Genomic DNA, 25544 nt, shown 5'->3' with positions numbered 1-25544 from the left:
TAAATACTGGAGCCAATGCTTCCCTGCACACAATATTTTCCTGCGCTTTTATTGTGATAAACTTTCAGTGCAATCACTCAATACAGTAATACAGTTTTTTACGATTGAATAAACACTAAAATCTAAAGTTTTGCCCAATTATCAAAACCTTACACTCAAGGAGCAAAACTTGGCCCCAGATTTGCACCACTGTAAGCACAATGAGTCCGTTCACACTTTGTGCAAAACAATACACACCGTGATTTGAAACACTAACACACACGTCTATGCATTAGACACAGAAGTATATCAAGATGTCACTTCCTTGCAATTCTAAAGCACTGACTGTCAAATTACCACACCTATGAGCCAGTTGATTGAACACTGCCATCAGGTGTGCAAACACAAGATTGCTTAATTGTAGACACACCAATCAGGTTTAAGCACTATAAAAATGCAGCAGGTGATTTCACCAAGCTTAACCAAAATGGAAGGAAGAGGAAGAGGAAGAGTGAGGATGAGAGGGGGAATCAGAGAAGGAGGAGAAGAAGGAGGCAGAGGCCGTGCCAGAGGCCGTGGCCGAGGAAGAGGAAGAGGAAGACCTCAAGCAGGAGTAGGTGAAGCTCAAAGGAGAAGCACATTGTGCAGACATTGTGTGTGCAGACATTGTGTTTACAGTTGTGCAAATCCGAGCGATGTTTTGCAAATTCACTGTGTGCTTCACCCATACTACTCTATGCACTTAGAAGCAGAATTAGCCGAAAGTGTTTAAGGTTTTCAACAGCAGAGTGTAACTGGTGCAAACAGAGTTTTTTTTTTTTTTTTTTTTTTTTTAATTTTGGGCTTTTATGCCTTTATAGATAGTACAGTTGAGACAGACAGGAAATGGGGAGGCAGAGAGAGGGGGGACGACACGCAGCAAATGGCGCCCGACGTGGGACTCGAACCGGGGCCGACCGCAGCGAGGACTGTGCCTCTATACATGGGGCGCCCGCTCTAACCACTACGCCACGCGATGCCCCGGTGCAAACAGAGTTAAGTCATATGCAACGTGTGTGTTTCATATGGTAAAAAAATATGGTTTTGATAAGTTAGTGTGTAGTTTTTACAAGAGTGGTTCATTTTGCAAAGGAGTTACTGTAAGGTGTTTTGCTAATTGGGTATGTGGTTGTGCTATTCGTGTGTTGGGTTTTGCTAAACAAAACAAAACAATCAAAATTGTGTTTATTCAATCGTAAAAAACTGTATTTATCAGAGTTATCTGACTCAGATGCTTCTTGGGCCACTAGATGGCAGCATTTACAAAGCATCCATCAGCATAATATCATAATATGTCTTCAATTTGGTTTCCAGTTTTGCTGGCACAGGTCACCTGTCACAGGGCCAACACATCAAGGCTCACATTCACATCTTCTATCAGTTTAGAGGTAACTATGAACCTAATGTTCATGTCCACAGGGAGAACATGCAAGCTTCACCCAAGTTTGGACCCCAGAACCCAAGAATCAATCCCAGAACCTTCTTGCTGAGAGGCAACAGTGATTTACTTATACTACACTTATACTATAGCTCTGTACAATGCACCAAATCAAACTGCCGCAAATGATCACAGCAACCGAAACATAGTTCTTAAAAGAGAGGAGAGACATCCTCATTTATCATCACATGCACTCTCCTGTCTGTCTATTTCAGATTCTCCTTGAGTCCAGCCATGCTCCCCCGCTCCACTCCACCCTCTCTCAGTCTGGGTCTCCTCCTCCTCCTCCTGTTCTTCCACTCCCCTGTTCTCTCCTGTCAGACTGGGAGCCGCAGCCAGTGTGAGTCTGCTCCCTTCGTACCAGGCTACAACTTGGTGGGGGAGGGATTTGATGTGACCACCCTGCAGCGAAAAGAAGCCTACTTGGTGGACATGAAGACTTTCCTCAATCCAAATGGCACCTGTACTCTCTGCTCCAACCCTTACCAAAACAACACGCTGCAGAAAGTAATTTGATTTAAATGATTAATCAAAACAGTTTAATGTACTTTATGTGTATTCTGCCCCTGCTATGGCAAGAAAAAGTCTACTTTAGATCTTGCGTTATTGATCTTTACTTCAACAGACTGTCAAAGTGAAGACTGTCTGATGAAGAAAGATATGTTTATAATACATGCTAACATTCATGGAAAAAAAAGGAAAAAACAAAGAAGAAAAAAAACATTCAAATGCTAATGTTTAGCATCAGCCTGCAAGTGCTAAATGTTATCAACTGAACAATAAGAATTAACTTTACTTTAGCTAAAAGGGCACTCTTTACAAACAATAATAAAGTGATAGCTAGCTATAACATAAAACATAGTCACAGGCACATGTTTTTTTCATGAAGCGTGACAACTGTGGTACTGAACAGCATGACAACAACAACAACAACGACTTCCACCAAATGGAAGTAATCAAAGGACAAAAAAGGCGGTACTCATACCACTTTTGCATTGACTTAATACTGTAAACTCGTCATCTGTAATGGAGGGTCCGGGTGCACTCACTCACCCATAAAGGATGTGCAAACCCGATTGCCAAGCGGTCATTGACCTCTTGGTACAACAGTTTGCATCATCGTCTCTCATGCGGGAGACCAGAGTTCGTACCCTAAACCTCAGTCCGTACCGAAACACAACGCATAGGGCTAGATTAACATCGTCTACACCAGCAACAAAAATAAAAAGTTGGTGTGAACGCGGCTTTACATTATTTTTAACAGATATCTTCACCTTCATTTTCAGCTGCCAGTCTCTGCGGTGGACTGGCGCGCAGTCAGCCAGTGTAACACCGATATCCACACCGATGCACACAGCTCCGTCAGGTATTGTACAGCTCATTTATTTCACAGCAAGGCCGTAATTACCATATACATTGGGGAGGGTGTGGGGGGGGGGGGGTTGCTAGCTGATTAAAAAATAAAAATAAAAAAAAGTATCCCATGTGTAGGCCGCACTTGGATATAAGCCGCAGGTTTTCATGTTGTAACATATTATATATTTATATATATACACAGAAAGACAGTAGGGAACTGTGCAAGTCCTCTCGCTTTTCCGCTGTTCGCCCATGTGCATTTATTTACAATGAAGCTGGCGAAAAAATAAAAAAATGGAGCGGTGGATAACGTTACATGACATATACGATGTTACGGCGTGTGTGTTTGTGTAGTTTTAACCGTCATAAACAAAAGATTAAAGGTTACGGAGCGCGTTTGTGTTGCGGTGTGCAGAGAGAGAGAAAAAAGTAGCGGCTTATAGTCTGGAAAGTACGGTGTATACAGTATATACAGTAGTATATAGAAAGAGAGAAATTTGGTCCCCCCCAATGTTGACTCCATGGTTACGGCCTTGTTTCACAGCGTTGTATCATCAAGATACATACAATTTTAATCAATTATTTTCATATTTCAGATTATTAATTAAGACAGTCTTTAAGACTTTGAGACAGTCCAATGAATAGGCTTCTCCTGAATAATATCCATGAGTCACCTCAGCCTTTGTGTTTTCTCTTCTTTTTTTTGTTAAAGCACAGACTTTTTCATCCCTTTTCAGCAGTGTTTTAAATGCTTAGGGAATACTAGATACAATATTCAAGAGGTTGAAACAGTGTTTTGTCATATCACTGCCACCTTGACCTTTGACCACTGGAATCTCAAATTTTTTATCAAGGGATTACTGACAAAACGAGAATGGGACAGACTGGGGCATAAAAATGGAAATAATTTCATTTTAATAAGCAGTTGAGTGTACTCCTCCTTCCTCTAAATTATCTTCACTTAACAACATACGGCAATTCCATTTAAATTAGGCCACCTGTTCATTTGTGTTCATTTGTAACTAAAAATATTATAGAAAAACTTTAAAAGGAAAAGCAACTGTGATTTTGTCATGCCTTGTCTCCACAGCTCACTGATTAATACTTACATGTCTGAGGACAGTCCTCACTGGAAGGTAAGAGGATATGCATTAACGCTAACACAAAACATTGGGTGAGGATTAAATTTACAAAACAATCAGTACCTAAATATAAGGTATATTTAATGCATTTGATCTCCTAAAACAAGTTGTTTGTTTTTTTTAATTTAATTTTCAGATTGGTCTAAATTTAGATACATTTGTGTCTGCTGGCCTGTGGGTGGCAGGATCACAATCCAAGCTTTATGGCTTTGCCATAGCCAAGACCAGAGAGGACCGCTACACCTTCAACACTCACCGGGTCACCTGTAAGCATTACAGGTAAGATGTGAAGATCCCTGCATCACCACAGAATTAGTAAGATAAAATAATTTCAGATAAGATCATTTCCTCTTTCATCTTTTCTTTGTGTCTAGTTACCGTGTGTCGAGCCGACCCACTCTCAGCTCTGAGTTCTCTAAAGTTGTGGAGAAGCTGCCACATTCCTATGACTCCTCCACCAAGGATGAGTACGAGGACCTTATAACCACCTATGGCACACACTACATACTCAAGGTTTGCACAAATATACATTGAATTATTTATATTTTGCAAGAAAGGGCAAGTTGATTTCCTAATTTCCTAAATAAACAACTTCCTTTCAGGCCCGTCTTGGAGGGAAATTAAGACGAGTCACTGCTGCACGAACCTGTTTGTCCACGTTGAACGGATTCTCTTCAGATGTGGTAAACATAACACAAAAACTGTATAGTCAATATGCATGTAAATACTGCAGAGTCTTTATATATTGTTGACCACCAGGAAGCTTCAGTGCTTCAAGCTTTAGTGATTGTTTGTATCTGTCTATGTTTCTTAAGATCTGCTTAGTTGAACATGAGGTATTTCATACTGCTGTTCACTATTCTCAGCACAAAGACACTTACAGCTGACTTAAAGAAGTCAAATTATGTCCCGTTTCCAGAAATTGAAATAGTTCTCAGGTGTCTTAAAGACATGTCTGTGACATGCTTCAGTCAAAATACCCCAAGGATCAAACATTACAGCACTTTTTTTATTCGCTCAAAACAGCCCTGTTCAGAACGGCCGGTTTCAGTGCCTGTCCCTTTAAATGCAAATGAGCCACTGCTCGCCCCGCCTAGAGTGTCTGGATTGGATAAGAGAGTAACAACACAGATTGGTCAAATGGAAGCGCCTCCTGGTGGCGGAATATGGGTATTGCCAAAGTGCGTAAGAGCTGACATCTCTGCATTGTTGGTGAACGAGTAAGTGCGGTATTTTCAATTAAGGAAATTTCTAGATCACCCACGTTAATAGCATCATCGTGGAGCCCTTACAGATAAATATTAACACAGTATAAAAAAACTGTTGTCTACATTAATGTTTGAAATATCAATTTACAAGCAAGTGGGCAACACACACATAATTGGAGTGAATAGGTTTTCTGGGCACTTTTGCAATACCCATATCCTGCCGGCGCATGAGGTTTACCATGGGACTCAATGAAAGTGTGGTTACTCTCTTATTCCAGCACTCTTGCCCCGCCCTGCCCCCTTTACCAGTACTCTTACTCACAGGTAGGGATGTGATTAGGCAAATTCTAAAACTAATGATGTCAACAGAGGGAACAGCTCGTAAAACCACATGGATTTCAACCTAGGGGGCCTGCAAATTACAGATTTTTTTTGTCAGTTCTTACATTTTGGTGGCATTAAGTGACATTTCCATAATATGTACCCTTTGAAATAACTCCTTTGTCCTCAGGTGCAAAGCTGCCTATCAGCTGGTTTTGCTTTAGGCCTAGGCCTAAACGCTACATCATCCTATAGCCATTGCTCCAGAGTCCTAGAGAACCGGGACGGCTACACCTATTACAGCGGTGGTCTCCACCAGCACATGACAGAGGTGGCGGGAGGCTCTGGCTGGACCGGGGAGTTTTCACTCAGTCATGATAACTCCCAGGCCTACAAAAAGTGGCTGAACGAGATCAAGGATCTCCCAGATCTTGTTCAGTATTTTATTCGGCCAATTTATAGACTGCTTCCAAACAGGTCACAGAGGTTGGGTATGAAGGCTGCCATGGAGCAGTACTTAAAAGATAACGCTGTGAAGATCTCATCCAGTCGATCAAGCTGTGGGCGGTCCAGTTCAAACCTGGATTACAACTGCTGTCCAAAAACAAAATCAAGGGGGAACCTAGTGGTGACCATCGTCAAGGCCTGGGATCTGTACGGAGACATAGCTTCTGTGACTGAGGCGTAAGTAGTGAGGCCAGCGATCCACAGTCATACTCAGAACTTATTATGTGTTTACACCTGCCTCCTACTGGCCGGATATTGGACATCTATAAAATAAATAAATAAAAAGTTTATTTCTTTGTAGTTACTTATTTTTGATAGTTTGTTCTTTTTTTGTTTATGCCACCCACAGCTATGCTAAGTTGAGCTACGGCTCCTTCTACCGAACAACAAGAGTGATCTCATCAAACAACCCCTGGTGGGACACTCGTTACGATCTGGGCAATGTCAGTATATACTGTATCTCATTAAGTTTCAACACAAAAGAAACACTTCAATCCTGTCATTCAGCCTCGTCAGCTGAGGTCAGAGGACTTTTACTGATGATGTTCGTTCAACACACCCAGAGTGTAATTACATTATCTGGCCTAAGTGGGCCACACAGTCTGTACTTAAAAACCTGTACAACAATGTTGGCTATTAGGTGACTAAGACAGAACTGGGGTTATCTATCCAGCATGTCTATTTAAAGAGGGTGAGTTGTTAAGAAGTAATACCACCAGAACCATGGAGTACTTCACATGATATATGTAGAAACAGTGACACCTGCAGGTGGATTTATGTATAGCACCATCCTAAAATGGTAGTTAAAGCAACATTGCAGAGTTTATCGGCTTTAAAATAATGTTTCCAGACTCATTGCAATGGTAGAAAAAATTGTTAATAGGATGAATGGTGCTGCCGCTGCAGCCTGGGCCTGAGTCTCCTTGCAAACATGTGGGAAACACTGTTGTTTATTGATGGGAATAAACGCTGGATGCGCTGGCTGATAAGTTTTGTTTTGGTTAAGTTTTTCCCCCCAGACGATAGCGCTTCTCAACCAGATGGTGGAAGCACTGAGCAGAAACTCCGCAATGTTGCTTTACAGTAATAAGGTGAAATGATTATCACATAAATAAAATAGGAGGGCTATAAATATTATTTTATAAGTAGTTGATATCTGATTAGATCAAACTGAATTATGAAACTTGTGTCTGAAATTAATTACAAGAAACTCCAGCATCTTGTAAATATTCACTTTCAAGGAGAAAGTATTTATGGAGTTCACAAAAAGATCATAACTATGTGTATAAACAAATATGGCTTTTTTTTTTTCAAGATGATCTGCTTACTTTTGATTTTGTCTCTCTTTGTTTAATGAAGGTGGACACAAACTTACAGCTGGACGTCGAAGTCTGGGACCAGGACCCGGATGATGATGACCGTCTGGTGATGTGTTCTTTCAACATTGAACAGGGCTCACGTGGACACACCTGCAAAGACGAATGGGGCGCCTTTAGGGTGGAGTACACTCTGACCTGTGACAGTCATCTGACTGGATGGAGGTGTAACAGTTACACACCGTATCCAGAGTAAGAAAAGAAATAGTGTACACATTTACTTTCCTAAAATGTAAATGTAAAACTTTCCTTTTAAAGTTCAACCAGTTATTTTCAATTTTTTTTCAATAGCCACGTTTCCACTGCAGGAGTTCCTGGTAAAAGGAGGGGGTAGGAACTTCTACAGGAACCGTCCTCTCACTCGGCCCTCAGTGGCCGTGTCTCCACTGCAGAGAGGACCCACCGGGCTCTTATGGCAACGTGCAACAGTTTCGATCATTGCGAGGTCGTTGTGCAGCGTTTTTTTATTTTTTTATTTTTTTTTACTGCTCTTGTTGTTGTTTTTTTCTGTCAGTAGAGACACTTTCTTAAAAAAAAAAATGCCGTCTCGATCGTCACGTAATCCCGCGATCGCCTATTTACCACTCTCTTTTTCTTCTTTTTTCCGTTTTTAGTAACGTTGGGTTATAAAAATGCATCTTAAGCCGTTTTCCCACTAAAATTAGCGGGTTGACGCAGGTTTTTTAAACGTGGGTCAACCAACTAACAATCTGCATTTGGCCCCTTTGGCCCCCATTGACCAAAATGGGGGCCACTGGGGAGTCAGACAGAGCATAAACCAGTCGCCCCGCTCTCATCCGCGGTGCAAGAAACACACACAGTGTCATGCCACAGCCGCCCGCCGCGGAGTGTCCGTCCGCCGAGGCAGACGAGGCGTCTGGCTGACCTGGAGCACCAGGACCACGGGGGACCTCAACACGTCAGTTAAACAGACTGTCGCTTCTTTTCTTTTTTTCAATTGTTTTTGGTTAGTGTTCTTTGATCATTTGATCCCAGTCTCGAGTGAGAGCAGAGTGGAGCAGAGCTTTGTTTTGGTAGGCTACGTGATATGAGACGCGACCGGCGCGATGACGTGGCATCACGTAACGCTCAGCGTCATCACGTAAATTAGCGGGTTGACGCGGGTCTGGCGTTCCCACTGCAAGCCAATCGGAGCCGAGCGGATTAAAGGCGATTTTAACCTGCGTCGCTTGCCGAGCCGCGTCGACCCGCGTCGACCCGGCTCGGTGCGCCTTTCCCACTGCCACCAAAAGCCGATTGTTAGCGGGTTTAAACGGGTTCTTTGACCAGTGGGAAAGGGGTATTATTTTGGGGCTTTCTCTTAGCGTCACATGATCCTGCTTTGAGTCTGACCAATCAGCACAGAGTAAATCTCAAGCCCCACCAGGACTTCTTCAGGGCCGATCCGAGTCCCTACCCCAGGAATGGACTCCGTTCGGCCCCGTAAAAGTTCCTGTAAGCGGCCCTGTGGAGGAGGTTCCTGCAGTGGAGACACACACCAACGGGGCTGGCCCCGTAAAATTACCCCGAAGTTCCTGCAGTGGAAACGCGCCTATTACTATTTCAATTATAGGTCCTTTCTTATATAAATAAAACTGATTAATGTGTCTTCTTTTTCAATATTGCCTTTGAAAAAATCTCATCTGCCTTGAATTCATCTAGTTATTGATCCAATGTGGAGGATTTTATATATCAGTAATCCATTAATGATTCAAATATACTCACTTATATATTATCTTTATGAAATGTATGTCTTGCCTTGCAGAATTAAATAATAACAGCTGGATAACAGCTGGTGTCCTGTTTTCTTGTCTTTCTGTTGCTTTTTAAGAATTTATTAAAGTTTGAGCAGAAAAGAGTTTAATTTCTGTGATTTATTTCTTTAAAAATTGTTTTCTTTTTAATAAACAAGGGGGCTGTTTTTGCACTATACTGCTAGTACGTACTGATTTGGCCAGAATGCAGTATGCAAACAAAAGCATTTATGCGAAAAATTCCTGGATATCGTACTGATTTAAGTGTGAAATGTAGTTTGCCCTCCTTGATTTTTTTTTTGTTATTGATGGTAGGCTACTTACAGAGTATGGATGAGATAATAGCACCTACCCGAATAGGTAATTTTATTGTTATTAAACTATACTTGTTTATTTATATTAAACTGAATGTAGAACCAGATCGGTGGAGCAAAGGGACTGAATGCTGCTTCCTTTGATGTGATTTTGACCATGAACAAATTTTACTTCTGCTTATGAAGCATTAGATGAGATTCTTTACACTATGACCTGTGACTTTCACCTGACTGGTGACAGGTGCAACAGGTACAAAACATCTCCATACAAAGAAAACACTCCATGGCTTGTTGTTGGTTGGTCATGTGGGAAATCGCATATGTTGATTGACTGAAAAATAAACTATCAGTCACATTTTAGGTTTAAATAAAGATCTAATATGAGTATCATTGCACTCTCATTCCTATCTTGACAATTGAATAATAGCTATTCAATAATACAACAACAATATACAGTATGTCTCTCAACTTAAATTCAGTTGTAGTTTAGTTTGAAGCCATGTTTGAATTTGGAAGAGATATAAATCCTGTTTGATGGTGGATTCATAAATTGAACATTTGTCTAATTAAAAAAAGCTGTGTATTATTTTCTGAATTTATGAATCAAAACAGTTACATTTTTTGAGCCAGTAAAGACATTTAAATATATGATTTAAGCCCCTCAAACCACTCACCAGCTTTTGTCAGTGCAAGAAGAAACATATGCATGAACACCATGTGAATTCAAAAATATTCTTAGGAGAAACCTACTAATGAAAAAAAAAACTTGACATGTCACTGCACTGGAAATCCAGGTTCATAAGATGAAGAGCGTATGATATTGCTCTTTAATGGTACAAATGTATATGTAGATGAGGACCTGAGGGCCGTGGTCTGGAAACTGCATTTTGCCTCATTAGAGTTAGAGAATGTTACCGTCATTTTAAGATTTAATGTTTTTTTTTAAGGTAGCCTACTAAATCCTCATTACTGCTTGTCTGACAGCTTGTTGTGTAAGTCTGCCCCCATGTGGTTCTGCACTATTGAGTATGACAATAACAGGACTTGCAGTAATCAAACCTTAATCCTTGACATGCTTATGCACAGCTCCACTACTTCCTGAAATAAGCCAGCTCCTTTATTTCCTTTCTTACAGGACCAACTGATTAATCCAGGTGTGTCTGACCTCACAACAATGGTCAAGCACACCTGGATTAATCAGTTGGTCCAATAATTTAAGACAGGAAATAAAGGCTTATTTCAGGAAGTAGTGGAGCTGTGCATAAAGCCCATTGAACAGTCCCCCAAAGGGAAATTCATTTGTCAGACAGCTCATCGACCATTTGCAGAGGATTAAAAAAGCCTGATGGCTGAAGGTAGTACAAAGGATCTTCTTCATAAAGTATGCTCTGCTTTATATACATTATCATTATATCAAATGTATGCATTTGCTGCATTCAATAATAACCCTGGGGTAACAGCTGATATCCTGTTCCTTTTTTATTAAAGTTTGATCAGTAAAGAGTTACATCTCTGTGTTTTGTTTCTAAAATGGGGTTTCTTTTCCTCTTACACTTGCCTTTTTTACTTGTTATTTGTGACACAGATGAAGAGATCATAGAACAACACCGTTTACATTTGAGGAAGAACAATGTACAAAAACCTGTGATTGTGTAAACAAGGTATTAGGTTGTTTTTTTTGTACCCCAACCTACCCTATGTTCACAGGCAGTGATATTGGACTTCTGTATGCTTTGGCAGGGGTGAACATACTCTTTTAAAATGCCTTATAAATAAAGTTGGTATAGTATGGTATTTTATACTGTCATATTGTACAGCTTATATATGTGTAAGGGGTGATACTGTCGCTTTAAAAGAGTAAATTTGGGTGGGGATGGGAGACTTTAGTTTCACTTTATAGAAAAACATGTTGTGTTAAAAAAAAAGAAAAAAAAAAGGAACAGGTGCCAACAACAGCCACCATTGTACTTCACTCTCAAGTCTATGAAAGATAGAAATCCCATTCCCCGTCCCTCACACCCATCACAAATATTATGAATTTTGCAGGTGGAGTTACAGAAAAGAAAATTAGTAACACAATAAGAGAAATTAATTTAATCACAATTATTATCTTAATGCGCCTCCAAGAAATGATGCGCCACTCTCAGTTTTACCTCCTGCATCATGTTGCCACATGTCTGTGCGCCCAGCCCAGTGTACCATTTGTGTTTCCTCAGTTCATCATTGCACCAACCACCGCCCTGCAGAGCAGAAGCCCATCAGTCGCAGGTGAACACAGGTAAAACACTGTTTATATTATGGACCGGTGTTTTGTCTTAATGCGCTTGCAGGTGGAGGCATCTTCTCATCTTCAATGAGTCTCTTTTATTTTGAAAACAGTGTCAGTAGTTGATTTAGACACTAAACTACGTAGCTATGAACCGACCAAGACAGGCACAGTGACACACCTTCTGCACAACTAAATGCGTAAAGCTGCATGCTCTTATAAAGCTATACTCAAACTTCGAGATCCTAAATGTCTTTGACTTTAATATTCACTATTCTTTTTTGTTGCTTCTAATAACTGCATTCTTGACTCTCAAAATGTATTCTACATTAAACTTGCATTACTCTATGTGGCACACGGATGTCATTGATCGTCACTGTTTTATGAGTTTGAACATTAAAAAAAAAAATGCAAAAATGCCATACTGGAGATTCAGAGAAATGAGAAGGACCTGTTTATTATCTTTGCAAAATGAGCTCAAACTGACGCTGTGAGGTTACATGCGTGTGCATATCAACCGTGTCCAACCAGACTCAATCAGGTGCAGACTTGCCCCAGCTGGACAAACTGCACAGCAACTAAAAAACAATCACGGCTGATCGAATTTGCATTTTAATTCAGAACTTTACCCTTAAAAGAAATGTCTGGTTATGTTTCCTGCACTACAAGTTAATCCACAACTAGAATCCTGAATTTTGGTTTAAAGATTGAACAAGACCCAGAGATATATTATTATCAATTGTTTGTGTTATTATTGAAGGAGAAACTGAAAAATGAATTCTTGCAGAGGGAATTTCCTAAACTCTTCTGCACCAACTTGTTTAAGATCCACTGACACTAATAGCCAAGACAGGGGAATGTGATGCCTGGTCCAAAAACTGCTTGTCAAACTTGCCACAAGTTAACACCAGATAAGACGGGTGTAGTGTTTACAGGGGCAGGGGTGCACTATAGTTTTGAAATCAAATCCTCAAACTCAGTCTTTAAACACATAAACTCAGGAACAAGACACCAGAGACAGACAATTGCAATTTTATTATGCCATGTGTTTTGTATATTTTGTCTCGTGTGCTCCTGCTTTTGCAAATTAATCGCCCCTTTGTGGACAAATAAACGTACTGATTGATTGATTGATTGATTGATTGATTGATTGATTGATTGATTGATTGATTGACTGACAGACAGGATGATATTGCAGATACAAGCAGCTAAAATGGGTTTTACCTGTCGAGTGGCTGGACTCAGCCTTAGAGATACAGGGTCCTTCACACCAAGATGAGTCAGTTGAGATGGTTCAGATGCCTCCTAGGCGCCTTCATCGACCAGTCAGAGGGCAACGTTAACAAAGCATCCATATGTATAATATCACTCCCTCCACATTGGTTTATCCATCCATTCGTGGTCATACCTCATATCAGCACTGTGGTAAAGGAAAATACACTAAGTCAAAGACTTCCATTTGATGAATTGTGTTGTCTTCATTCATAATCACATGCAAATAAAAATTATACCTAATGATTTCCTCTCCTCTTTGTCTATTTTAGCATCTCCTTGAGTCCAGCCATGTCCCCCCCCTCCACTCCACCCTCTCTCAGTCTGGGTCTCCTCCTCCTCCTGCTGTTCTTCCACTCCCCTGTTCTCTCCTGTCAGACTGGGAGCCGCAGCCAGTGTGAGTCTGCTCCCTTCGTACCAGGCCACAACCTGGTGGGGGAGGGGTTTGATGTGACCACCCTGCAGCGAAAAGGAGCCTACTTGGTGGACATGAAGACTTTCCTTACTCCAAATGGCACCTGTACTCTCTGCTCCAACCCTTACAAGAACAACACGCTGCAGAAAGTAACTTAATCTAATTGAAATTCTTTAAAACAGTTTCATGTACCTGATGTGTATATGTTTACCCAGCTGTCTTTACCTTCATTTCCAGCTGCCAGTCTCTGCAGTGGACTGGCGTGCAGTCAGCCAATGTAATACTGAGATCCGCACCAAGGCACACAGCTCTGTCAGGTATTGTACAGCTCACTCATTTCACAGTGTTACAATCTCTGCATTATATCAGAGTTTTATCAACTATCATATACCAGTCAGGAGTGTTTTGCAGATCATCATGATGTGGATATAAAATGTAATTTTCTAATTTTATGCTGATAAAACAAGTGTAATTCATAGGAATTCCATTTGAATTTCTGTAACGATGATTCAGTCGTGTCGTTGTCTCCACAGCTCACTGATTGATGCGTACGTGTCTGAGGACAGTCGTGGCTGGACGGTAGGAGATCATACAGCAACACTTACAGAAAATATTGGGTGCAAATAAACCTTACCAATGATCAGTCAGTAATCCTTTAACATTTTTTCCTGGTGTGGCTGCTTTTGTAGCATTTTGCTGCCTAAAATAATTTATAATGAAGTATTTAATGCATGTAATGTCCTAAAACAAGTTGCTCATGATCTTTTATTTTTATCTAATGTATCAGGTTGGTCTAGATGTAAATAAGATTTTATCTGGCGGACTGAAGGTGGCAGGAACACACTCCAGGGTTTATAACTTTGTCTCAGCAAGGCATAAAGAGGACCGCTACATCTTCAGTACTCACCGGGTCGCCTGTAAGCATTATGGGTAAGTTGTGAAGATTTCTGCATCACCACAGAATAATTAAGATAAAATCGGGGGTGGACTGGGGCAAAAAATCAACCCTGGCATTTTTGGCCCAGACCAGCCCAAAACACTATCAGTTGACTGCAGGGGTGATCATTCAGTTTCATTGTTAGGGGGGAACAATAAACAGTAAAATTTCAATGGGTGGGCGACATGAAAAAAATCTGTAGTTTTTGTTGTGCTTTCTGACATTTTCCCTTTCTCTCCTTCACTGAACATCTCATTCAAGTAATAACAGGCTACTGAAACAAATTCAGGGAGCACTCAGAAATCAAACCTGGAACATCCAGTCAACTAAGAATTCAAGACTAGTCTAGACCACAGCACATGAATAATGAATAACATATTCATGCTGCACATTAAATTAAACAGGGGAACCCTGGCTATAGGCTACATTCCTTTTTTTTTGTCGATTGGCCAGTCAGCCACATAACTCGCTGGCCAGTATAATGGGAAAAAAAACAAAACCTGCTGACCAGCCCACATTAGGCATCAACCCACCGGGACAGCACCAGATGGCCAGTCCACCCTTGGATAGAATAATTTCAAATAAGATAATTTACTCTTCTGTCTCTTCTTTGTGTCTAGTTACCGTGTGTCGAGCCGACCTCCCCTCAGCTCTGAGTTCACTAAAGATGTGAAGAAGCTGCCACGTTCCTATGACTCCTCTACCAAGGATGAGTATGAGGACCTTATACACACCTATGGCACACACTACATCCGCAAGGTTTGCGCGCACACAAACACACACACACGCTCGCGCGTATACATTATGCAAGAAAAGGCAAATTGATTTTCCTCATCTCCTAATTAAAAAGCAACTTCTTTTCAGGCCCGCCTTGGAGGGAGATTCAGACGAGTCACTGCTGCACGGACCTGTTTGTCCAGACTGAATGGGTTCTCTTCAGATGCGGTAGACAAAACAACTATTCATATGTACCCAGGTTATATGCATGCAAACAGATATAGGCTGCTATCCTGCACTATGGGTTTACAATATGTGTTTCCATTTTCCATTATTTGTTTAATTTTTTTGCGACCTGAAGCAAGGCGGCTGGTTTATGCTCCAGCTAGCCAAGTCTCTCTGCTCCTTTCATCAACTCTTGAGCACCCGTCCTGGGCTATAACGTCAGCCTGCTCCGCTGTCCTGTTAGAGGCTGTTCTTAAGTATTTTAACCCACCTTTCTAAAGTAATTTGCCTAAAACTGCTCACAAAAAAGTTAGTCTGGAGCCCTGACGCCCGAGCCAGATAGGTGTTTTCACAACACGTGCTAGAGCTCATGGGAAATGCAGTTATCATTCAAAACACTACCGCTTTTGTCCATAGGGGTCGCCAAAATCAACACAAAATGAAAGTTCTTTGTAGGGGCTTTAAGAGCACTGTTTAAAATAACTCATTTGTCCTCAGGTGCAAAGCTGCCTATCATTTGGTGTCTCTTTCGGCCTGGGGGTGGCTTCATCATCCTATAGCCAACAGTCGTGCTCCAGAGTCCTACAGAACCGGGACAGCTCCACCTATTATGGCTCTGGTCTCCACCAGCACATCACAGAGGTGATAGGAGGCTCTGGCTGGACCGGGGAATTTTCATTCACTCAAGATGACTCCCAGGCCTATAACAATTGGCTGAGGGAGCTCAAGGATATTCCAGCCGTTGTTGAGTATTTCATTCGGCCAATTTATAAACTGCTTCCAGATAGTTCACGGAGGATGGGTATGAAGGCTGCTATAGAGCGGTACTTAAGAGACACAGCTACGACAACCTCATCAAGTCGATCAACCTGTGGGTGGTCCTATTCGAACCTCGATTACAACTGTTGTCCTAAAGAGGCATCAAGGGGGAGACTAGAGGTGTCCATCGTCCAGGCCTGGAATCTGCAAGGAGATCCAGTTGGAGCGACTGATGCGTAAGTAGAGAGGTCATGGTATGGACAGAGATATATCAAACAGAAATCACCGTTTGTCAGGACAATAACGATTCAGTTCACTTTCACCAAAGCTGCATCCATTCCTTGATCATCAGTCATCAGAAAGTGAACGCATCACTAGATGAATATCAGTCCATTAAGAAATTAGTTTAAGTTTAAATAATACAATTTATATATTCAGAACAACAGTTAGTTCTGACTTCATTGCCATGCAAGTGATCGACAATGATCAACCAATCAAGAGAATTTATTTGTCACATACAATAATACAAGATCACTGCAGTGAAATGATATGGGCGGTAAGAGGGGGGAGGAAAAGGGGAGAAACAAGAGGAGAGGGGAGGAGGAAAAAAGCAGCTCTCAGATTGTGCTCCTCAGCAACATAAGTACATATGAGCACACCTTACAACATAAGAACTCAAAACAACTTGGACCGGGGGATGCATCCAATCTGTGGTCCAAGCAATTATGTCATGCACAATTAGCATTTATTGTAATGCAGTGAGGACCCTTGTGACAATAATTTACTGTTGTGGCAAAAGCAAAAGCAAAACAAAACAAAACACTTGCTGTAGTGTTTTGTTTTGCTTTTGCCACAACAGTCAAATTTGACAGTCAAACAAGGCTGTCAAATTCATTCGGACACATCTCACCTCTCAGGAAGGGTGGTCTTACCTGGAAGTTCCTGCAGGTGGTAGTGTGATGACAGTAAATGTAGAGTATTCCATGTTATACATATTTCTACTGTCAATGTTACCAATTACTTACAAATACGGTAACTGCTATTGACAGAACTCAGTAGCATAGCACTAATATTTCATTTGACCGTTGCTGTTGGTAAATACAGGGCTGTGTATTTTTTCCAGGGGTCAAATATTTGATTAATAATAGGTAACTGGCATATCATGGTGTTTGTATCGTTAATGTCAGACGTCAACATCTTTGATTGATTATTATTATTATTATTATTATCTTTAAGATCACAATGGTGACCTCAGTCTCTGATCAAGTACCTCTCAACCACTGACAATATCTGTTGTTGTTGTTTCTTGTTTTTTTCTAATTCACAGCTTTGTTAAGATGTTGTATGCTGGCATGGAGCGTGAGACTCATTGGATTGATGAGTCAGACTCCCCCTGGTGGAACTCCTATTATGATCTCGGCACGGTCAGTAAATCTTCTCTTTACACTTCACGATACTATGCTATACATATATATATTCCAGGACCAAGATTCATTCCAAAAAAATGAAATTCAGAAAAATATGATATCTGTGTGTTTCAAATGGACAAATGAGAATATGTACAAATATGATATCTGTGTGTATTAAGTTAATTACGTCCACTTTTCTTATATGATTTTAATGTGATCTTCTTTTTCTTTTTAATGAAGGTGGACACACATTATAAGATGGAGTTTGAGCTCTGGGACAAGGACGTGTGGTATGACGACCTTCTGTTTAAATGTTATACATACCTGACCCAGGGATACCATGAACACACCTGCTCAAGTTCGTTGGGCAAGTTTAAGTTCCACTACACCCTGACCTGTAATAGTCATCTGACTGGAGATAAGTGTGACAGTTACAAACCATCTCCAGAGTGAGAAATACATTTTTAAGGCCACATTATATTGTCTGCTTAAAAAAACAACAACAACAACAAAAAACAGTTATGAATTACCCATGAAGACTTGCTTTAACTGCAATGAACCAGTGATCCACAGTGGCACTATTAAACCGTCTTTTACATCCACTTCCTCCCCAATCTGTTATTCTTTACCATTTACAGGAAATGCACATGTTCATATAACTTTGAAATGAAAAAAGAAAATAGTCATAATAATAATTGATCATATTTTCCATTCAATTTTCTGAAGAATGCAGAAGTTCATAGAAAGCCTTATATATCCCTTCTCTGTTGGACTTAATCAAACCTTAATCCTTGATATGCTTTGATTATTGAACATTTTTCTTCTGGGCCATTTTCCAGTTGTATTTGTAAATAGAACTGATTAATTTTCTGTCTTTTTCAATATTACCTCTTAATGAATCTTCTGAAGGCTGTGTAATCCGTAAAGTATGCTCTGCTTTATACATTATCATTATATCAAATGCCTTTGCTGCATTCAGTAATTACCCTGGGGTAACAGCTGATGTCCTGTTGCTTTTTAAGAATTTATTAAAGTTTGATCAGTAAAGAGTTACATCTCTGTGTTTTGTTTCTTAAAATGTATTTTCACTTCCTTGGGTTTTCTTTTCCTCTTACTGACATCAACAGTTTTTTTTGTACCCCAACCTACCTTATGTTCACAGGCAGGGATATTGGACTTGTGTGTGCTTTGGCAGGGGTGAACATACACTTAATTATTTATAAAAAAAAGTTGGTATAGTATGGTATGGTATACTGTCATATATGTGTAAGGGGTGATGCTGTCGCTAAAAGAGTACATTTGGGTCTGGATGGGAGACATTTTATCTGTCTGTTTCTTACCTGCCCAGGGACTACAGGTGGAAATTAGCAAATGTTGCTACAACCTGGCTTAAGGCATCTTCTCTTGTTTTACAAGATTAATGTGTTTGTGCATTGTCCCTGTTTTAAATAAACTAATTCCTAATTCCTAATTCCTAACTTTAGTTTCACTTAAACATGTTGTGACATTGCTCTTTAATGGTACAAATTATATGTGGATGAGGACCTTAGGGCCATGGTCTGGTGACTGAATTTTGCCTCTTCAGCTTAAATCAAGAATCAAGATGTTAGGGCGATGTTACAGTCATTTTGAGATTTACAGTAATTATTTTTTCAGGTACTAATCCCTTATCACTGTTGGTCTGACAGCTTGTTGTGGAGTAAGTCTGCCCCCATGTGGTCAAAACAACAACAACAGTGTTCTGCACTGGAGTATGACAATAAGTGGTTTACAACATTTCCTAGTCCATTACTGGAGGTTTATTATTTTAGTGAACAATTCCCTCTGCACATGACTTCAGAGACATCCATCCAATTGTTATTGAGTTGTATGCGTCTGGACCAAAGTGGTGCAGGCTACATCTCTGGCTCTGACTCATCAGCATGGTGCAAATTTACCGTAATTTTCTTGTTACTTTCATTTGTCTTTTTTGTGTCAAAATTCATAAAATACTAAAACATAATTAGAACTTATGTATAACCACTAGGGTTATTGTATCAGGGTTGAGAACACAATTGTTTGCAAGAGAGTCTGTTTTAGCTTTAATTGTTTTTTTACCTAATTGAATCACAGTCCTTTCCTGGAGCAAATTTCTAGCATTTTGGACGCTTTTATGCACAAATAATATTTCCGCAGGACTAAACAGACTAAACACTTCATGTCATGCTTGAGGACTCTTAAAAAGAACGTCCAAACAATAGCAAACAATGTCATTATAAGGCTCCTCCATGTCTCAGGTACACACGAGCTACACCCAGACACGGTTTTGCCAGCTGGCTCATGTATGACTCACATACTTTTACTTTCAGTTCACTTTTCAGGTTCAATACCATTGTTTTTACGCTTACACCAGCAATTAACACTTTGAAACCTCCTGGAGGCATCAGCCTAATTATACAAGATGATTTACCTCTGCTATGAGTAAGCTATTACTCATGATGTGAGTCTGGTCAACTTGTTGAAAAATTATTACTCAGTGGTTAAAGTTTTTTCTTTTCTCTTGACAGCTCCCCTTTGTTCTATAGTTTCCATTACTTGAAGTGCAGATTCAAGTCTATTTTTTTTTTAACATGCTATTGTTTGGTGGTGGAGATTTTAAAAAACAAACAAAAAAACCCACATGATTGCAATAAAGAAAAATGTTGCCATTCAAGGAGAGATTCAATGATTGACAGGTTGGAATAATTTTCATTGCCCAGTCCATTACGTGTAAAATGTAGTTCATGTTGTTTGGCACTCATGGCATGTGCAGTAAATCAAGTTCAGCTACTCCTGTGCAGGACTCCTCCTCTGACCCATCACATGTATAAAGTGCTGCTACCTGCAGATTCAACGATGTCACCACATCCTCGGCTGACACACTCTCCTCACACTGCAGGAGGATCAGAGAGACTCTACTCGAGCCAGAATAGGTAATCTTGTTGTTTTCAATAAACTATACTGTACTCGTTAATGTAATCAGAAATCACAAAATGTTTGGTTTGGATAAAAGTCTGTCCTGAATGATTTGTTTCTGTTATTCTGGGCTTTCTGCCACAGTTTATTTTTCCATTAGTAAATTTTATTCATTTTTATGAAACTGTATGAACTGACCATCAGAGGCGGCTTTTCCTATCTTAGAAATGTTAGACTTCTTTTATTCTTCTTTTCTTTTCCTTTTTTATTGAAATGCATGTACCACACAACTGGTGTCATTAGCTGCGGCTGCCTCGCAATGCATTTTTTTTTACTTTGTCATATAAGTGTGTTACTGTACAATTTTATACCAGTTAGGCTTTTGTTGTTTTGACATGTACTACACTCATAACTCTAATCCTAACTAATGCCAAACAGCTGAGGGTGCATCACCATAACATTCTCATTAGATGAATTCATCAATTAAAAAAAAAAGTTAAAGCATATTTACAGTACCTATATACACACCTAATTTAATTTAGTTTAATTTAATTATCATCTTTCTTTCTTTTTCCCTCCTTCCACACAAGTCAGTGCAACAGGTGAAGCTTTGGACATTAGTTTGTGGTGTGGTTGCATAAGCAGCACGTGAAATGAATGTAGATCAACAATAGGCTTGATTAGTGTAACAACTGAAAGAATTGAACCTGTGTGTTTGGGAGGAAATGAAAGTGAAGGTCCAACATGAGTCATCAGACAAAACTTTGACCATGTTCAGCTTGTTCTGAGAACCATTCATTATGGAGGACACGCCTCCATGTAAGTAGGATATCATGGACTGAAAAGCTATGCCAGAAATACAACATTTTCTAAAATGTATCATCAAAGATTAAATCTGTGAATCAATAGAGGAAGTGAGAGGAATGTTTAAACTAGAACAACAAAAATACGCAACATTAGTAATATAACAGTCAATGCAGAGCAGGATGATGAAGATTGTATAAAGCCTGTTTAACAAAAAACATTACAGTCCTTTTAAATTTATCAGTAATCGCATTAAAGTTGAAATGATAATGACTCTCCTTCTCTTTGTCTGAAACATTTCAGTCTCTTTGACTCCAGCCATGATGCTCTCCTTTTCAACTCCATCCTACCTCCACCTGAGTGTCCTCCTCTTCCTGTCACTCCACTCCCTCGTCCTCTCCTGTGAGAGCCCAATCCAGACCGACTGTAAGTCCGCTCCCTTTGTGCCGGGTCACGACCTGGTGGGGGAGGGATTCGATGTGGTGACCCTGCGAAGGAAAGGAGCCTACACAGTCGATGTGAATACTTACGTCACCCCGAATTGCTCCTGTGTTCTCCGTCGCAACCCTCTTCAAGGCAACGTGCTGCAGAAAGTAAATCGAATCAGGCAAATTCACACACACATTTTGGCATACAAATCAATATATTACATAATATGTTATGGTGTCCCGTTTGTTTTTAGCTGCCACTCTCTGCAGTGGACTGGCGCACATTTAGCCGATGCAGTGGTCTTCTCTATGGCAGCATGCACAGCTCCACCAGGTATTCTGTGATATAAAATCATTAATATGTAGTTTTTATTTTCTTGGGGTTTTTTTGTAGATTGGTGGTGTTGGTGGGCAGAGGGTGTTAAAATCAACCAGATTTGACATTTGCATCAATAACTAGGGTAAATGTAGTGTCATGGTTTGTGTTAAAATGCAAAATGCTGAATAAATGAATGAAAAGCGAAAGGTTTTTCATTATATTTTTTACATTTCAATATATTTTATGTCCACAGCTCACTACTTCTGAAACACACTAATGATGAGAGCAATGACTGGAAAGTATGGAAACACTTTCATTGATATTATTTGTTGATTATACTTTTAATATACTAATTGAATATGTCAATTTGCAATGTTTAACTGTCTAATGCACCTTAAAAGTTAGGGAATAGTCATCCACGTAACAGCTGTTAATAAAGTCTGGACCAAAGCGGTTGACCAACTACTGAATCAACTGTCCAGGATGTTGTTTGTGAAAGGACTCATTGTTGAGTTTTTCCTCCTTTTCCATCAGATGGGAATAGATTGGCTGAAGCTTGTTGGCCTGGAGGTGGGGGGAACACGTTCCTCTGCCTATAGGTTTGCTTCGGCCAGGAGCAAACAGGAGAGCTACACCTTCAGCTCCCACAGATCCAGCTGTATCCATTACAGGTAGGAGCTCCACCTACATCACCACAGTTTGTCTTATTTACCATCTAACTTTGTAGAGTCAAGTCATTCATTATCCTGTCTTTTTGCTTGTAGTTACCGTGTGTCAGACAGACCTCCCCTCAGCTATGAGTTCAGTAGAGACTTGACAAACCTGCCCAGTTCCTACAACCAGTCAACCAGGGCCCAGTACAGACGGATCATACAGACCTACGGCACACACTACATCCGCCAGGTTAAACACATTTAATTTTAATATCCTGACTTTACTCTTCTACTACTATTTACTACTGACTTCACATGAATACATGACACCACATTTCTTTGTCTCAGCATTTTCTTTTGTGTAACTTTAGGTTTATCTTGGAGGCCGATTCAGACGAGTCACAGCAACACGTACTTGTTTGTCTACACTGAATGGCTTCTCTTCTTCTGAGGTAAATTTGGCACACATGTCTAATAAAGCCTGTAAATACTGTTCACACATAACATCTAAAATCCCTCCCTGTCATCTAGGTGCACAACTGCTTGTCAAAGGGAATCAGTTTAGGCCTGGGGAAGATCGGCCTGTCCCCTTCTGTTAAGTCCTGCAACAAAGTCCAACAGAACCAGGACGTCACCAACTCGTTCAGCTCCGGACTCCACCAGCATTACACTGAGGTGGTGGGAGGCAAAAATTGGACCGGGGAGTTTGCACTCACACATAAGGACTCAGTGGGCTACCAAAACTGGCTGAAGACCCTCAAAGATCACCCTGATGTTGTTAAGTACTCCTTGAGACCACTGTATGAGCTGGTGCCAGATTCAACAAAGCAACAAGGACTGAAGTCTGCCATAGAGCAGTACTTAAAAGACCACGCCATCAAGAGCTCAACCACACAGCCGTCCTGTGGCAGGAGTGACCCCAACCTGGACTCCAGCTGCTGCCCTAAACAGGCCTGGAGGGGAAAACTGGACGTTACCATTGTCCGAGCCTGGGGTCTGAACGGAGATTCATGGGGCAGTACTGATGGGTGTGTAGAGAACAAGTGAAGATACAGAGAGAAAATACAGTAAATGTGATGCATCAGACACAAATATTAACTCAGATATCTTCTTTTCCATTTCACAGATACGCTAAGATGTGGTACGGCTCCATCTACCACAAGACCCGTGTGATCAGTTCAGACAACCCTCACTGGAACACACGTTATTATCTGGGCACAGTCAGTACTGATTTCTTTTCATATATCATCTTCCTAATCTCTCTTCTGACGGTGAATCAACCAACCATACAATGTAAAACAACAATCCACCTGCACCGACCATGCATTCTGGCTATTTAGGAGGGATAGTTTGGGGTTTCGTGGTGTAAAGTGATTGGTTTTAAAGAAGCTACCATGATAAATGCAAATGAAATATAGAGCCATTGAGTAAAGGTGGAACAATAATAATCCTGTTCCTGGACACTATTTGTTTAATATAACACTAAATTTTGGCATAACCTGCTGTGGGATATACTATGTGTGTTCATTATTTTTGGCTCAGCGTTTACTGTTTTTCCCTTTTTTTTTGTTATTTTATGAAGGTGGACACACATGCAAGTCTGAAGATTGAAGTCTGGGATGAAGACTGGGGATCTGATGACTTCCTGGGGTCATGCACAAGGACCCTGAAGCAGGGAACTCACACAGACAGCTGTTCAACCAGGAGCGGTGGTGTTGAGATCCGTTACACTCTCACCTGCAGCACTCACCTGACTGGGGACCGGTGCAACCAGTACAAACCATCTGCATAGCGAGGAATGCTTTCTGCATGACATGCTCCATGGCTTGTCTTTGATTTAATCAGGTGTTAAATCAGATCTGTTGATTACTTGTTAACAATGACAAACAACTACAATGACAACAATCAGCGTCACACCTTTGACTTTCCCATGTTAAAGATTAGGGGATAACTATTCAAATACAGTTGCAGCACCATATTCTGCATCTTATGTTTGTTTTTTGTTTTTGTGTTTTTGTAAAATTAAATAATTAAGTAATTTACGATAATTTACTTGGTGGTGGGGCCACATTTGAATCACAAATTGAGTTTTTCTCATTCACACATGCTGTTGATTACTTTATGAATTCATGTATCAAAACTGTTAAATCCCTCTGCAGAATACTATGTACTTGCTATTTGAGTTATTACTGTGAGTTATCTTCCTCGAGTCAATAAAGTCTTTTGAAACACAGAGCTTCAGAGTGCCAATAAGCACATCCAAGTTCCTTTCAACTGAAAAATAAATATAGACATGAGCACAATGTAAACTGAAATGATAATGGTCTCAAAGAAACAGCCAAAAATAAGAATTAAACCTGGACACACTCTTTACGAACCACAGCCCTGTCCAGTGTTGTCGGACAGGGTCAATCTGACAAAACTGTGACAGGGTATGAAGATATCTCATTGAATAAGTGAAATGTCTTAGTGTTGTTGGTGACAATACAGCAATGGTTCATTATTATCACCAAACTCATACAACCAAAGTCTTAAGTGTTTATCCTTTGAGGACCATGAATCTCTTTCCCTAAACTTCAGAGACATTTGTCCAGTTGTTATTGATATATCTTCTGAGTATCCTTGCTGACAGTGGTAGACAAGTCAGGGCTGCCAGGTAATTTCAAAGCCTTTATTTGCCAGGCAGCATCACGACACAAATGCGCCCCGTAATCTGCAATCTCTTGTTTATGACAGATAGAACTACACAAATATACACATCGTAAAACGTATATGGGTGGGGTGGATTGGGGAGGAAAAAAGCGACCAGACTTGCATAGTTGCCCTTTCAACCAGCATGCATTTTTATCTGTAATCCCAGTACCAGTATTGGACTTTAAAGGGTTTGTCCTGCTGTAACTGAAGGTCATCCAGCTCAGTTGAGATTGGTGACCAGTGTTGTAGAATTGAAATTAGGGGTGTGACGATCTCAC

At 40.4% G+C, this 25544-nt stretch overlaps 3 protein-coding genes across 3 annotated transcripts; all 3 read left to right on the top strand.

The window, feature by feature from the left end:
* The first annotated feature begins 3905 nt into the window (after nucleotides 1-3905).
* LOC146992130 (perforin-1-like) lies at nucleotides 3906-7609 on the top strand. The gene is made up of 7 exons (XM_085784228.1): nucleotides 3906-3948; nucleotides 4091-4233; nucleotides 4329-4467; nucleotides 4557-4637; nucleotides 5674-6167; nucleotides 6340-6433; nucleotides 7350-7609. The coding sequence occupies exons 1-7, from the start codon at nucleotides 3922-3924 to the stop codon at nucleotides 7560-7562; spliced, it is 1191 nt and encodes a 396-aa protein (XP_085640354.1). The 5' UTR covers nucleotides 3906-3921; the 3' UTR covers nucleotides 7563-7609.
* A 6282-nt stretch (nucleotides 7610-13891) lies between these two features.
* LOC146992129 (perforin-1-like) lies at nucleotides 13892-17887 on the top strand. Its single transcript, XM_085789316.1, has 7 exons — nucleotides 13892-13966; nucleotides 14175-14317; nucleotides 14945-15083; nucleotides 15189-15269; nucleotides 15765-16261; nucleotides 17353-17449; nucleotides 17675-17887. Exons 1-7 carry the CDS (start codon nucleotides 13892-13894, stop codon nucleotides 17885-17887), a joined length of 1245 nt encoding a protein of 414 aa, XP_085645442.1.
* Nucleotides 17888-20346: 2459 nt separating this feature from the next.
* On the top strand, nucleotides 20347-24670 carry LOC146992128 (perforin-1-like). Its single transcript, XM_085784124.1, has 10 exons — nucleotides 20347-20385; nucleotides 21491-21765; nucleotides 21855-21934; nucleotides 22173-22218; nucleotides 22454-22590; nucleotides 22684-22822; nucleotides 22944-23024; nucleotides 23104-23600; nucleotides 23699-23792; nucleotides 24155-24670. Exons 2-10 carry the CDS (start codon nucleotides 21493-21495, stop codon nucleotides 24362-24364), a joined length of 1557 nt encoding a protein of 518 aa, XP_085640250.1. The 5' UTR covers nucleotides 20347-20385; nucleotides 21491-21492; the 3' UTR covers nucleotides 24365-24670.
* The last annotated feature ends 874 nt before the right edge of the window (nucleotides 24671-25544 follow it).

The sequence above is a fragment of the Trachurus japonicus genome, chromosome 1 (genome assembly GCF_045865225.1).
Source record: "Trachurus japonicus isolate A0001 chromosome 1, Traja_1.0".
Taxonomy (NCBI): Eukaryota; Metazoa; Chordata; class Actinopteri; order Carangiformes; family Carangidae; genus Trachurus; species Trachurus japonicus.
The sequence above is the reverse complement of the archived record's forward strand: the minus strand, read 5'-3'. Positions and strand labels throughout refer to the sequence as shown.